General features: G+C 35.7%; 1 protein-coding gene and 1 long non-coding RNA gene across 2 annotated transcripts in view; both read left to right on the forward strand.

Moving 5' to 3' along the window:
- The first annotated feature begins 379 nt into the window (after positions 1–379).
- NAMPT (nicotinamide phosphoribosyltransferase) overlaps positions 380–14658 on the forward strand; it is a 32863-nt gene continuing 18584 nt past the window's right edge. The window contains exons 1-4 of the mRNA XM_014537028.1: positions 380–475; positions 4939–5095; positions 7440–7543; positions 10149–10277. Of these exons, the coding sequence (XP_014392514.1) occupies positions 380–475; positions 4939–5095; positions 7440–7543; positions 10149–10277 (486 nt within the window). The remainder of the gene's footprint in view (positions 476–4938; positions 5096–7439; positions 7544–10148; positions 10278–14658) is intronic.
- Positions 10286–11970, forward strand: LOC106725519. The gene is made up of 2 exons (XR_001361403.1): positions 10286–10694; positions 10935–11970. It is a non-coding gene; the product is annotated as an uncharacterized LOC106725519 (long non-coding RNA).

Here is a 14658-nt window from a genome sequence, read left to right on the forward strand (position 1 = left end):
TCGGGTGCCCCCAGCCGCCCGGGTTTCTCCGCCCCGCTGCACGGCTGCACGGGCTCCTGCCGATCACTCCTGAGCTTTAACCCCTGGGTGCTGGCCAAGGCCGACCTGCCCTTCCTCACTCCGCTCAGGCCACCACGGGATTTCTGTGAAATGGAAAGTGAAACACGACAAGTTCAATGAACTGCTGCAGTTTTAATTCTGGGGAGTTTATATGCGTCTTGGACTGTTGCATGCATAGCTGCCCCATTACTTTTATTTGAAACACACACATTAGTGAAGGAAAGAATGATGGGAAAAATCTGCCAGACGTTTACTCCCCTGCTTTCTGGGTGCCGTTAGGTATTACGGAGGTGACAGAACTCACTCTGTGACCTTGGGTATGTCACCCCGTGTGCTCTTTTATGTGCATGGCATTGTTCAAGTGTTGGCTTGTGATTACTTGTTAGAAGTGAAAAAATTACAACTGGAAAAGTGGGTTAGTAGTAGTTGTCTTTGGTCATGTGATCCACTGTGGTAGGAAAGTTCTTGGAAAGATAAATCAACCTGGTGGGAAATCTAGAACCCAGGAGCAAGTTAGACTTTGCTCTCACAGAATTATTTTATGCAGCTTAAATATTCCTCATACTTCTCTTTAAATGTCATGCTTGGGGTTACAAATTTTAGAAGCTTATCTTTTCATGAAATGCATCAGTTACATAACTGAAATTAAGTTTTATTAAAAGAGCTACATTTTCCTGTGTGCCTGTTTTTTATGACACATATATTTATGTACTGTAGTGCTCTGTTAGCTACAGGAAGGCCATACCAGTTTAGGAAACATTTTTAGTGGAAAAGGTTTGCTGAAGATATTATGAGAGATTTCTTTTCTCTTCATCTGTAAATAATTTTAAAGTTATTGTGGAGCCATTTTCTCTAATAATCTAAGTCAAAACAGTGCTTTAAAAAGTATGATTTGGCCCTAGCCAGTTTGGCTCAGTGGATAGAGCATGGGCCTGCAGGCTAAAGGGTCCCAGGTTCAATTCTGGTCAAGGGCATATGACTGGGTTGTGGGCTTGATCCCCAGTGGGGGGCGTACAGGAGGCAGCCGATCAATGATTTTCTCTCATCATTGATGTTTCTATTTCTCTCTCTCCCTTCCTCTCTGAAATCAATAAAATATATAAAAGGATTTGAGTTCCCTTTTTGTAGTTCACTTTAATTTTGAATACTATGAAACTTTTTGTTAGTATTGCTTAACATTTCTTAAACTGAGCTCTCAATTTCTCTACCCATTCATTCCAAGGCCTTCCGCATCTCAGTAAATGGCAGCATTTACCCAGGTGCTCAACCCAAAATTTAGGAGACATCCTTAATTCCTCCCCCTCCTTATTCTCCAGATCTAATCTATCAACCTAATTTCCCTTTACCTCCAAAGATATTGAGCCATTTCACTCACCTAGCCTAGTCTTTAGCAGTAGCCTCTCACCTGATGCCCCTCTTCCACTTTGGTCACTCTGTAGTCCAGTGGTTCTCAACCTTGGCTGCACATTAGAATCACCTGGGAATCTTTTTAAAATCCTGATTTCTGGGCCTCATCATTAGTAACAGAATTTCCGGAGGATGAGGCCCAGAAATCAGAATTTTAAAAAGATTCCCAAGTGATTCTAATGTGCAGCCAAGGTTGAGAACCACTGCTGTAATCCGTTCTCCACCTCACTGCCAAGTGATCCTTGTAAAATGTAAATCACCCAGCTTGAAACATACTAATGGCTTCCCTTTGCACTTGATATAAATTCAAGCTCCTTGTTGTAGCCTGTAAGCCTTACCTGTTCTTGTCTCTGCATCTCTCTCTGACTTCAGGACCATGTACCTCTTCCTCCTCCCCATTCTCTAAGCACCAACCACTCTAACCTTCATTCCTTTCTGTCCCTTGAGTCAAGTTATTTCATATCTCCTTGTCATTTAGGTTTTGCTCACATGTCACCATCTCAGAGAAGCCTTCTGGCCTCCCATTTAAAGTACTCTCCCAGGCTCCCTTTAGCCCACCATTTTCTTTTCATTTTTCATAGCATTCATCCTAACCTGACATTATTTTGCTTGTTTATTATTTTCTGACTTTTCAGTCTTCTTTAGCCCTATGAGGATAGAAACTACTTTAGTCTATTTATTTCTCTGTCCTCAGCATCTGAAACAGTGCCTGATATATAGTAGATACAGCATATACAGGGTGGGGCAAAAGTAGGTTTACAGTTATGAGTCCAGGAAACAATTTATTCTTGTATTACATATTCATTATTGAATTATTTCCCATATGAACAACTGTAAACTTACTTTGCCCTGCCCTGTATATTTGTGGATGAATGAACTATTTATAAAATAATCTGTTGATTTCAGTTACTGCTATATCATCTCAATTTCTGGTGAAGGTTTCAAGGAGTTCAGAGTGACCAGTTTAGCAGGAAGTAAAATGAAGAGGGCAGAAAACCTAGCAAAACTAGAATTACTATAAATCAGCCATTGGCTGTATTTTTAGAATAATATTTACTAAGAAGCTCTATATAAAATGTTTTCCCTTAAAACAATGTTATATGCCAACATAAATAGATCTGAACATACTCTTTTATTCTTCTGTAAAAGTATTGGGTGATAGTAGGTGGTAAGTAGTAAATTATGTTTCATGTTTAATTAATTGCCTGAGAGTTTACTTAGAGGACTTAAATTCTTTAGCTAAATTCTAAAACTATTCTAAGTTTTTCCAAAGAAGATTTTAGAAGTCACTTCATTTCTAATTTAGCAGCCTAGATAATTTTGTGTTTTTAATGACTTTTTTTTCCAGAGGAGACATTCTGAATATTTATGCACAGTTTTGAAGTACCATAATTAAAGAACACAGCCAAAGTAAAGAACTGAAACTGTATCTATAAGATCAAAAATTTTTAATATACTTTTAGACCAAGATGGATTTACATAGTTTAGGGACATTTCCATTTAACTTTTGACTGCTTGGTCTAATCAGAAGATGAAAATAATTCATTTGTGTTTTGATACTTTTAAATCTGTATAGAAAAAGTAAATTTCTCAAGATGCACCATTAAGTATCTGAATTGTAAAGAAGGTCAAACTATTGAGAGTCACAACTATGAATCTGACTTTTATAAAATTGCCTGATGCAATCTAGATCCTTATTCATATTTTACTTCATCATAATGGAGTTTTCTTCTGTCCCACTGCTTATTCCCATTAAAGTATTTGGAGTTATTTATATTGTAAACTGGACATTTTCATTTTTATATACACCTTAGATACGTTTTTAGTGGTATCTTTTTTCTAATCAGTTTTATAAGTAATTGAAATAGTGATAATTTATTACTAAGGTATTCATATATATATATATATGTATGTATAGTTATAGATATAAATGTTGTTTTTTAATGTTTTTACTGACTTTTTAGAGAGAGGATGGGAGAGGGAGAGAGATAGAAACATCAATGATAGACACATCGATCGGCTGCCTCCTGCATGCTCCCTATTGGAGATCGAGCCTGCAACCTGGGCATGTGCCCTGACTGGGAATTAAACCCTGACCTCCTGGTTCTTAGGTCAACACTCAACCATTGAACCATACCGGCTGGGCTAGATGTTGTTTTGCATTTTAGTGAATTGCCTAATAGATTGATTTAAGTGCTCTGGACTTAATAGTGGTATCAGTCCCTGGGTTCTAATCTGAAAGAAACTAGCAAATACTTCTAGATATTGATAAGGCCTCCCTATACCTTGTGGTATATAGGTAATCCATCATATGTGAGCGAAACAGTTCTAATTCTGTTGCCTGACTTAGGCAATCAGGCCACATATTAATATAAAGATTGCCTGTAAGGAACATGAGGGTGCTATTTTTATAGATTTGCAAGTTACTTTTATTGAAGAGGAAACTAAAATATTTTTTAAATTTGTGGGGTTTTTTTGCCCTCTCTACAGAGTATATTCATTTTAGATGAATGGTTAATGTTTACAGTGGTCATCTATGAACTTTGGTCTGCAAAGATTTATTCCACCATTAACCTGAATCACCACCCAATTAAGGCATTATTAACTACTCTTTCAACTGGGCAAATAAATACACATTATTCTTCCAGTTATTTTTTATTGGTAAATGTTTTAACCACATTGAAATATAATAAAATTCAAATTATAATGAGCACTCACTTTATTTTTTCTTGAAACAAAAACAGGTAATTTTTCACCAGTGACTTTTACTCAATTTGATGGAAATTTGTGATAATACCTCTTTATATTTTGAAGCTTATAAGGGTTTGATGTATTGCATAGGCATTTCTTTCACAACTCAGAAGTAATTTGAGCAAAAGGAAAGACTACAAAACAAAATTTTTTTTGCTGCTGCTGCTGCTTTTGCTTTCATTCAGGTTTTCAGTGTCACTGTGAAGACCAGAAGAGGTCATTCTCATTATCTCATTATACAGATGAAGAAGTAGAGTCCTGGGAAATCATGACTGTTGACTTATCAAACACACTACATTTAGATAGTAATAGGACCAAATTTTGCTTTCAGCTCATTCTTTTATATCGTGTATGTGCGCTCCCCGGCCCCCCTTAGGCAGCTACATCTCTCTTCCCTTGAATGAAAACTGTTCCCTGAGATCAAATAAGATACCTGTCTTTGTACTGTACCAGGTGTGCAGCATAGAGACCTTTTACTTCCTTAAGTTCATCTGCTTGTTTATAAAATTTAATACTCTCTTGTGGTTTTGAATTTAAGATACTGAACTATTAAAAGTATCTTAAGTATTTCTTATTTTTTATTTTTAGAGCCAGGAAAAGGAGCTGATCAATTGCAAATAAGCATAATTTCTCTGGTTTTAAATAATTTCAAGCCCTTTCCTTTGTGATTTATCGTCTATTCTTCTCATGTTTTCTGACTCAAGTATTTCTCTTTTATAGGTTACTCACTATAAACAATACCCACCCAACACAAGCAAAGTTTATTCCTACTTTGAATGCCGTGAAAAGAAGACAGAAAACTCCAAAATAAGGAAGGTGAAATACGAGGAAACAGTATTTTATGGGTTGCAGTACATTCTTAATAAGTACTTAAAAGGTATTATTTGTCCTATAAATTTAAAACAATGCTTTTACATAAAACTTCATAATTTTTCTCCTCTTTTATATTCTAGAGGCCCAGTGCATGAAATTTGTGCACGGGGGTGGGGGTGGTCCCTCAGCCTGGCCTACACCCTCTCCAATCTGGGACCCCTTGGGGGATGTCCGACTGCCGGTTTAGGCCCAATCCCTATGGGGTCGGGCCTAAACCGGCAGTCAAACATCCCTCTCACAATCTGGGACTGCCTGCCTGCCCCTAGCCGCTTCTGCCTGCCAGCCTGATTGCCCCCTAACCACTCCCCTGCCGGCCTGATTGATGCCTAACTGCTCCCCTGCCGGCCTGATCGCACCCAACTGCCCTCCCCTGCCGGCCTGATCGCACCCAACTGCCCTCCCCTGCCGGCCTGATCGCACCCAACTGCCCTCCCCTGCCGGCCTGATCGCACCCAACTGCCCTCCCCTGCCGGCCTGATTGCCCACAACTGCCCTCCCCTGCTGGCCTGTTTGCCTCCAACTGCCCTCCCCTTCCGGCCATCTTGTGGTGGCCATCTTGTGATGATGTGAGTGCAGCCATCTTGTGATGATGTCACGCGAAGGAGTGATGCCACCTAAGCTTTTATTTTATAGGATTATCTGAAGTAGCATTTTGAATAGTTTAATTTTGATATTTATTTAATTGCTTTAACTACTTTAGGAGTCTTGGAATTTAAAAAACCTTAGAATAATATTTACTAATATTATTAGTAATATATTAAATCTTATAATTTTGTGTGTGCTGGTGTTCTCAATATAAGGAAGATTTTCTGAAACTAATAAGTTTGGGAATACGTCTAGAAAAGTCATTAAATGGGGTCTGGTGGGGGCAGGCAAAGGAGGGGGTATGGGGACATCTGTAATAGTGTCAACAATAAAAATAAAGTTAAAAAAAAAATTTTAAGTCACTGATTTTCCGAGGCAAATCTGGTTTGTTAATAGACTTTAGTCATTAATTCAAAATGAAGGATTTATTATTGGCCTGGGAACTCATTTTGAATTGTGGTAGCAATTATAATTAGAATATTTTTATGCTAGTCAGTTTTACCTTAAAGTCTTATTTTTCAAAACTATCTCTATGAACTTAGTCTCAAATGCATATTAAAGCAGAAAAATCTCCCAAATAATTTCTTTGCCTTTTTACTTGAAAGTCCATTTCTAGTCAGTTTTGTAATTTTATTTCTAGGAGGCAAAACAGTACCCAAGGGTTTTATATATTTTGGAAAATTTCATCTCTAGCCTTTTCAAATAAAAAATAATCTTAAAATTGAATACAGATTAAGTTGAATTTTTATTTAATATCCTTTTTCCGTAATCTTGGCAATTTTAAGATTAGACTGTTCAGATATGTTATACTACTGAAAACCTACTTGGTATCCAAAGTACTTCTTTTGCAGCAAGACCTCCCAGGATATTTTAAATGAGTTTACTAGTGATCTTACATTGAGAAAGTTACCAAAAGACTGATGTCACACTTCAATTCTACAGGTTAAAAACTTCATATTAGTTATTATAGCAAAAATATATTGATTTCCTGTTATAAGCCAGCATTATTCTAATTGCTTCGTATGTTATAACTCATTCAGTCCTCACGACTTATAAGTAGGTACCCTACTATTTTTTATCCTCATTTTACAGATAAAGAAAATTTAAAGTATATTTGGGGGGCAAAATGTAGTAATTGTGAAAATTATTGGATTATCAGCCCTGAAGATATCTTTTAAGAATAAAGTAAGAAGGTTCACCTAGAAAATCATCTGTACAAAAGCTTACTCTCAAATTTGGAGGGTGTAGAAATTAATAGAGCTAGAAAAGATATCTTCTTAGAAGTTAATTTTAGTATTGTGATTTAAAAAAATACTATACATGTTATAATTTCTTCTGCACATTTACTTTTCAAATAAGAAATCAACACACTTAGACTGAGTGATTAAAAGTGCAAATTCAGCCTGGCTGGTGTGCTCAGTGGTTGAGCATAGACCTATCAACCAGGAGGTCATGGTTCCATTCCCGGTGTGCGGGTTTGATCCCCAGTATGTGGTGTGCAGGAGGCAGCCAATTAATGATTCTCATCATTGATGTTTCTATCTATCTCTCTTCCTCTCTGAAATCAATCAATCAACATATATACAAAAGTGCAAATTCATTTTCTGGCTTTGCTGTTGAATCTGGATGAGTTATTTGACCTCTCAGTTCTTGTTTTTTTATCCATAGAATGGGTGAAAAGTCTACAGACATTAATCTTGTGACAGCTCAACAGTTCACAGAATGTCTTTTGAAATGTAAACAAGAAACGTTTATCTTTTTAGGTAAAGTAGTGACCAAAGAGAAGATCCAGGAAGCCAAAGAGGTGTACAAAGAGCATTTCCAAGATGATGTATTTAATGAAAAGGGATGGAACTACATTCTTGAGGTAAAAACTGGTTTCATGTTTTGGTCTATTTTGGTTTTACATTTACTTCAAAATTTCTTGTAAAGGAGTTTGAATAGAAGATTAGACTAGGGTAACAGTTAAACTTTTTTTCTGGTTGCCAATCATTAGTGTCTAGTAGACTCTACAGCAAGTCTAATTTGTTATAATATAAATGAACTATAATTTAAATAACTTTTTTTTTAAGAAAGGTGATTTAACCCTTTCTTTGAAAATACACTAATTTTAAAAGGGCGTGGTTAGTTGGCAATTTCAAAATTTAGGTCTATTTTCTTGATTATAGGTTATCTAAGAAAGTAGATGCTGTGAATCTATCACTACACAATAATTCTAGGAAATTTCCCTTACTGAATAGTTAAAATGGTTTGGTGCAGATCCATGAAGTTGAATTTTATTCTTTGTCTGTACTGTAATATATCTAGCATGTTTGGAACCATTACTTAAACTTTGGGTATCCAGAGACATGGAAATTAAGTTAACGTCCTTTGGTGTTTGCTTATTTTTTATTACAAAGATAGATTGGGAATGGCATCTATTGGCATCTTGTTATGTTAAGTATTAGTTAACTAATTTGCATCTTAAAAGTGTATATATTTTTCATTATAGACTATTAAACACAAAATAATTAGAAATATTTTAACTTTCATGCCTATCTGGTAATAATCAAATTTTACTTTTTGTTACTTATGAATCTTTGAAGAAGTCAGGTAAGCACTCTTTACTGTAGTTTTTCCATATTTAAGTAAAATCTGTTGGGTAACTCCTAAACTTACCCCATTTGTTTTTTTGTGAGTATAATCTTAATAGATAAGTTAGGTACTATGCTTATTAATACAACTTCCAGTGGCCAGGATGATAAATCTTTTGATTTTATGTTCAGAGAATTTTAGGGATTCATAGGTTCTCTAGAGATAATCTTATCTAACCCTATTTTATAAGGAAAGTCTGAGACTTGCCCAAGATCTCCTACCTGCTTTTGAAGTCAAGCCAAGACTTCTAAGGCAGTATTCTTTCTGCTATATCTTGAGGCCCTCAGTGCTTCTCATTAAACAGATTTTTTTTAAATATATTTTTATTTCGCCCTAACCGGTTTGGCTCAGTGGATAGAGCGTCAGCCTGCAGACTCAAGGGTCCCAGGTTCGATTCTGGTCAAGGGCATGTACCTTGGTTGCGCGCACATCCCCAGTAGGGGATGTGCATGAGGCAGCTGATTGATGTTTCTAACTCTCTATCCTTCTCTCTTCCTCTCTGTAAAAAATCAATAAAATATATTTTAAAAAATAATAATAAAATAAAAATAAAATATATTTTTATTTCAGAGAGGAAGGGAGAGAGAGAGAAAATAGAAACATCAATGATGAGAGAGAATCATTGATCAGCTGCTTCTGCACACCCCCCCCACTAGAGACCAAGTCTGCAATCCGGGCATGTGCCCTGACCAGGAATAGACCTGTGACCTCCTGGTTTATAGGTTGACGTTCAACCACTGAGCAACACCAGCCAGGCTAAACAGATTTTTAAAAAATATATTTTAGAATATAAATTAAGCTGGTATTGCTTCTTGACCTTTTGAATTTTTTAGAGAGAGAGGAAGAAAAGGAGAGAGATAGAGAGATAGAAACATCGATGAGAGAGGAAGATCATTGATCAGCTGCCTCCTGCATGCTCCCTGACAGGGGACTGAGCCTGCAACCTGGGCATGTGCCCTGACCAGGAATTGAACCGGTGGCCTCTTGGTTCCTGGCTCAATGCTCAACCACTAAGCTATATTGCCGGGCTAAACAGATTTTTAAAATTCTAGTTACCTTGTCCCAAATCACATAAATAAACTTAGATATCTGAAACAACTTCCCTTCCTATCCAAAAGTTAGCCACAACTTTTAGCTTTAAAAGTAGGGAGGCATAATTAAATATCTAGTAACATCCTATGTAGCACATATATTCTCAGCCTAATTTTGGAGAGAATTGTTGCACTTTTGATATTGATAGCCAAAGCTCTAGAAAGTATACTATCTACTACCAAAACAGTTTCAGCTCTACACCAGAATAAAGAGAAAACCTATTTAAGGTTCTTCTACTGGCAGGGATCTCTCTCTGTTTTCTTTCTTTTTTCTGTGTGTGTGTGTGTGTGTGTGTGTGTTACTTTGCTTCTTTATTTTATTTTGCTCTTTAATAACGTTCCCTTATTTCATCTTTCTGTCTTTAGCCTTTCTTTTATTGAAAATGACCTACTTAGAAGAAAAATCATGTTTTTGGAATATGTTGGAATTCTTTTTTTTGTTTTGTTTTGAAAGAATGAAGGGAAAACAACACTTCTTACGAATTTGAAATTATCTGTATCTTTTAATAATAAATGTTTGTAGCAACATGAAATTTAAAAATTGATATCAGTGCCTAAGCTGTTAGCTAATTTCATTTCAGGAGAATAGGGATATTCTGACTATCTTACTAACATTATAACACCTATAATTGTAGTTTCTATTACAAATAAGTTTAGCTTCTGTAAACTGTAAAGAACCTTATTATAAAAACAGGTAACTGCATATCATCAGTTGAATGAAATGAATTCATTATTGTCTCTTACCAGAAATACGATGGGCATCTTCCAATAGAAGTAAAAGCTGTTCCTGAGGGCTCTGTCATTCCCAGAGGAAATGTTCTCTTCACAGTGGAAAACACAGATCCAGAGTGTTATTGGCTTACAAATTGGGTTGAGGTAAATTGTTTTGTTTTTAATTCTTATTTACATTAATTGAAGACGTAAAAACCATTCAATTGGGATTCTAGTTTAAAAATTGCTACTAATAAGGTGATGTCACCTCCTACAATTTAATAAACCTTTACAATTCTCAATTTCCTCACCTATAAAATGACATTTAGACTAAATAATCTTTAAGGTTCCTTGCAGTGAAATCTAATGTTCTGAGATTTTATCTAAATCAAATTATTAAGAATTATTTCTGTTAAAGCTCAGCTAGCTTCCATCTTATTTGTTGCAATCCTAAGAAAAATTAGAACAGCACAGGTATATTTTTAATGATTTAAGGCATTTTTTTGGAAATTCTGTTTCAATTAAACTAAGGCATTTTTGTTCAAATTTTTAATAACTGCTTTCTCTATTCTTATCTAATTAGTTAAGGGCCTAGGCCAGGGGTGGGCAAACTTTTTGACTCGAGGGCCACAGTGGGTTCTTAAACTGGACGGGAGGGCTGGAACAAAAGCATGGATGGAGTGTTTGTGTGAACTAATATAAATTCAAAGTAAACATCATTACATAAAAGGGTACGGTCTTTTTTTTTTTTTTTTTAGTTTTATTCATTTCAAAAGGGCTGGATCCGGCCCGCGGGCCGTAGTTTGCCCACGGCTGGTCTAGGCTCTACCTCCTGATATTTCTCATCTAACTACATTCAAGATTCACTGATTATTTTATTTGATTTCTGAGCCTAAAAGGAGGCTACATTATGGGCTCTGAGTTTATATTACAAAGTTTTTTGTTTGTTTTCCTTGTATCTATTCCTAAGTAATCATATTTTTTCACATGCTTATAGTTTTGATATTAATAATCCTACTTACCTCCTCACAGCTTAATTTACACTTGATCTTAGCTAAAAGGCCAAGAAGCAATACCAGCTTAACTTACATTTTATCTATAAAAGGAAATATTCTGGAAGGTGACTATAGAAATACCATATTTATTTTTGAGAGGTTATTACTTAGTGCTTAGAACTGATTCTTTATCTTATTAGTTTATTGGTTAAACTAATTTGTTGTTACATAGTAAAATACATATGAGGTTCATTTATAAAAACTAGAGAAGTAACACATCTAAGAATGTTTGAAATTCATTTTTTGCTAACATTTTGCTAAACGAATTTTGCTAAATTTAAAACTTTCATATCAGATTCTTAATGAGCTATCAACTAATAATAGACTAATGGGCTCAAAAAATGTTCAATTAACTAAAATGCAAGTTTTAAATAGTTCACTGCTATGTCTTAAAACTTTGAATTAATGAACTCAAAGTAAAAGAACATTTATCTCCTTATTAGTTTTGTATAATTGTTATAGTATTTGTACTGGCAAATATTTTATTTTAAGGTGATAGTATTGTGAAAACACAACAGTGGAGGAGTTCTTAATCACATAATCTAGTCATTTTACCTTCAATGATGCCAAAAGATCCTAAATAGATAAATCTTATTGTGAAAATCATCATCTGTGGATAACCTTTTCTCAGTTTTTTTTCTTTCTGGTTTCCTGATTGAGGATTTAATCAATAAGTACTATTCCCTTATGTTTAATTGAACTTCCATAAAGCAGATATTTATGGACTTCATGTACGTTTTTATTCTCTTCACAAAGTGAAAAAACATAGCCTTAAAAAAATAAACTTGTTTTAATAATCATTATTGTTTTGGGTTATTTCACTAAAAAAACATAAAGTAAAAAATTTATATATAGACATCTTAGAGCACTAGTTTGTTAGCAAATATATAAATATTTTAAATTTAACAATTATTAAATGTAAAATCCAATATGAGACTTAGATTTTGAAGAAAAAGTACATAGTTCCTTGTTTTTATTTGCTTATAACCTGAAATAAATCAAGTTTATCTTCTATCCTAATATATATTACTAGAGGCCCAGTGCACGAATTTGTGCACCAGTGGGGTCCCTTGGCCTGACCTGCAGGATCAGGCTGAAACCGGCTCTCCAACATCCCCCGAGGGGTCCCGGATTGCGAGAGGGCACAGGCTAGGCCGAGGAACCCCACCGGTGCATGATCGGGGCCAGGGAGGGACTGGGGCTGGGGAGGGATCACAGGAGGGCTCCAGGGCATGTCCGGCCCATCTCACTCAGTCCCAATTGGCCAGCCTCCAGCAGCAAACTAACCTCCCGGTCGGAGCGTCTCCCTCCTGGTGGTCAGTGCATGTCATAGCGACTGGTTGACCAGTTGACGGTCTGCCTCCTGGTGGTCAATGCATGTCATAGCGACTGGTTGACCAGTCGACGGTCTGCCCCCTGGTGGTCAGTGCACGTCATAGCAAGCGGTTGAGCGGCCTGAGCATATCATTAGCATATTATGCTTTGATTGGTGGAATGGACGACTGGACACTTAGCATATTAGGTTTTTATTATATATAGGATTTTAAATAATTTTAGGTATTTTTATCTAGGCACAAAAAACATGGTCTGACAGTCCCTTATTGTAGTTTCTGATTGATCCATGCTTTAAAAAACAATGTGTTTACTCTCAATAACAGGTCTCTAGAAGAGACTTTTTCATGGTAACTCCGCATTCTTTTTGGGCTTTTATGTAGGGTTAGAGGAGGTTCATCCTATTTTTACTCATCCCTAACCCAAGTTTACCACCTTGTATATGAAATATGTTACCAAATTCAATAAACCTTTTATTTGTAAATTGAAGATTTTCAGGTAATTCTTGATTTAGAATATTTAAAATAATAGTACTAAATAGGGCTCCTTCCAATTTATGTTCAAAGCTATTAATAACATTCTTCCATTGTTATTAACCATACACTGTTATTCCCCATATACTGACCTTTAAAACCCACTAAAATTATTGAATTGCTTTATCAGTTTCAATATTAGTGCTAGAAGAAATTTTAGTCCTCAGATCAAATTTTAAAACATTTAAGAGGGGACTCTCAGACTTCGGAGGGACTAAGGATTGAACATATTAGGCTAAACTTAACTGTCTCTTTCAACCAGAAAAACAAAACAAAACCTTTTGCTGTTAAAAGATGACTTGAAAAATCATTACATTAATCAAATAGCCCTCATTTTACAGATGGGGAAATTGCGCCCTGAGAGTTGAATGGACTATTACACTAGAGTAGGTTTAGTCCCCTTTCTGTTATAACACACCATTTTTCATTCTTTAAAATTCTTTATCCTGCACAGTAACATTATAATAAACACATCTTAAGTGAAATTTGCAGGTTCATTTACTTTAGTCTTAGTTTTCAGCTGAAAATTTAACCTTGATTTGTGTGGGCAAATTGCTGTTTTGGAAAAGTTCCAAAAAGGCCTACTTTATTAGACCTTGGATTAACCCAAACTAACTTGCCTTTTTTTTCCCTTGCTTACACCTACAGTGATCTTTTTTAAAGGGGACTGATTTTATTAAGAGTATAATTTAAGCTGATTTTGTTGGACTATGGAAAGGAAATGGTGATGTGAAGGATCACTGTGTCTGATAGTTATTTCCTTCCTTCCCTGGCATTTTTCGAGGGGTAAGGTCAATCTTCTACCTTTATAACTCAACTAGAGTCGTTCACATTGTTTTATCTTTCTCATACTCCTAGATAATACCAATCTAAGTTAAATTAAAATGTGAGAGTTAATTGAATTAAATCAACAGATGAACATTGATTACCAGCTATGTACAAAAAAAATGGTGGGCACAGAAATTAGAGTAAGTAAAGGGCCTTTGGGGGAGGAGCAATTCATCTTAACTAACCACTAACATAAGAAAGAATACTAAATTGGTAGCAGAAAAATAGGTAATCCCATCTAAGGAATCTGAAATAGAAAAAATAAATAAGCTTTAATAAGGGAGAGGGAGAGCTGAGGAAATGACACAGTATTTTTAGAATGGCAAATAGCTCAAAGGGGAGCACTGCAGTGGGAAATATAGTAGGAGATCAACAAGACAAGATTATAGGAATCCCAATTTCTGTATGAATTGGTGTGTTTCCCCTATGGACAGTAGTTAAAGGAATGACACAACCTAAATAAAACTTTTGCTTTAGAATGATAACCAGTGGTATGAAAAGTAAGTCAGAGAAGCAAAAAGAGTGGATAGAGATTAGAGGTGATTGGTTATAGAGTTTAAATTAGTTTTCTAATGTTACTTAACAAACTACCACAAAATAAAATAGCTATTCACATGATTCTGTGGTTGACTAGATGGTTCTCTGCTGCTCTCTCTTGGACTTTTGTGTCTGTATTGAGTTAAGGGTTCAGCTAGGACTGGGCAGTCTAAATGGCCTCACTCCCATGTCTAGGGCCTCATTGAGATAGCAGGGACTGCTGAGCTTCAATAACTTCGGCTCCTTCACAACATTGTAGTC

This window comes from Myotis brandtii, unplaced genomic scaffold (assembly GCF_000412655.1).
Source record: "Myotis brandtii unplaced genomic scaffold, ASM41265v1 scaffold17, whole genome shotgun sequence".
Taxonomy (NCBI): domain Eukaryota; kingdom Metazoa; phylum Chordata; class Mammalia; order Chiroptera; family Vespertilionidae; genus Myotis; species Myotis brandtii.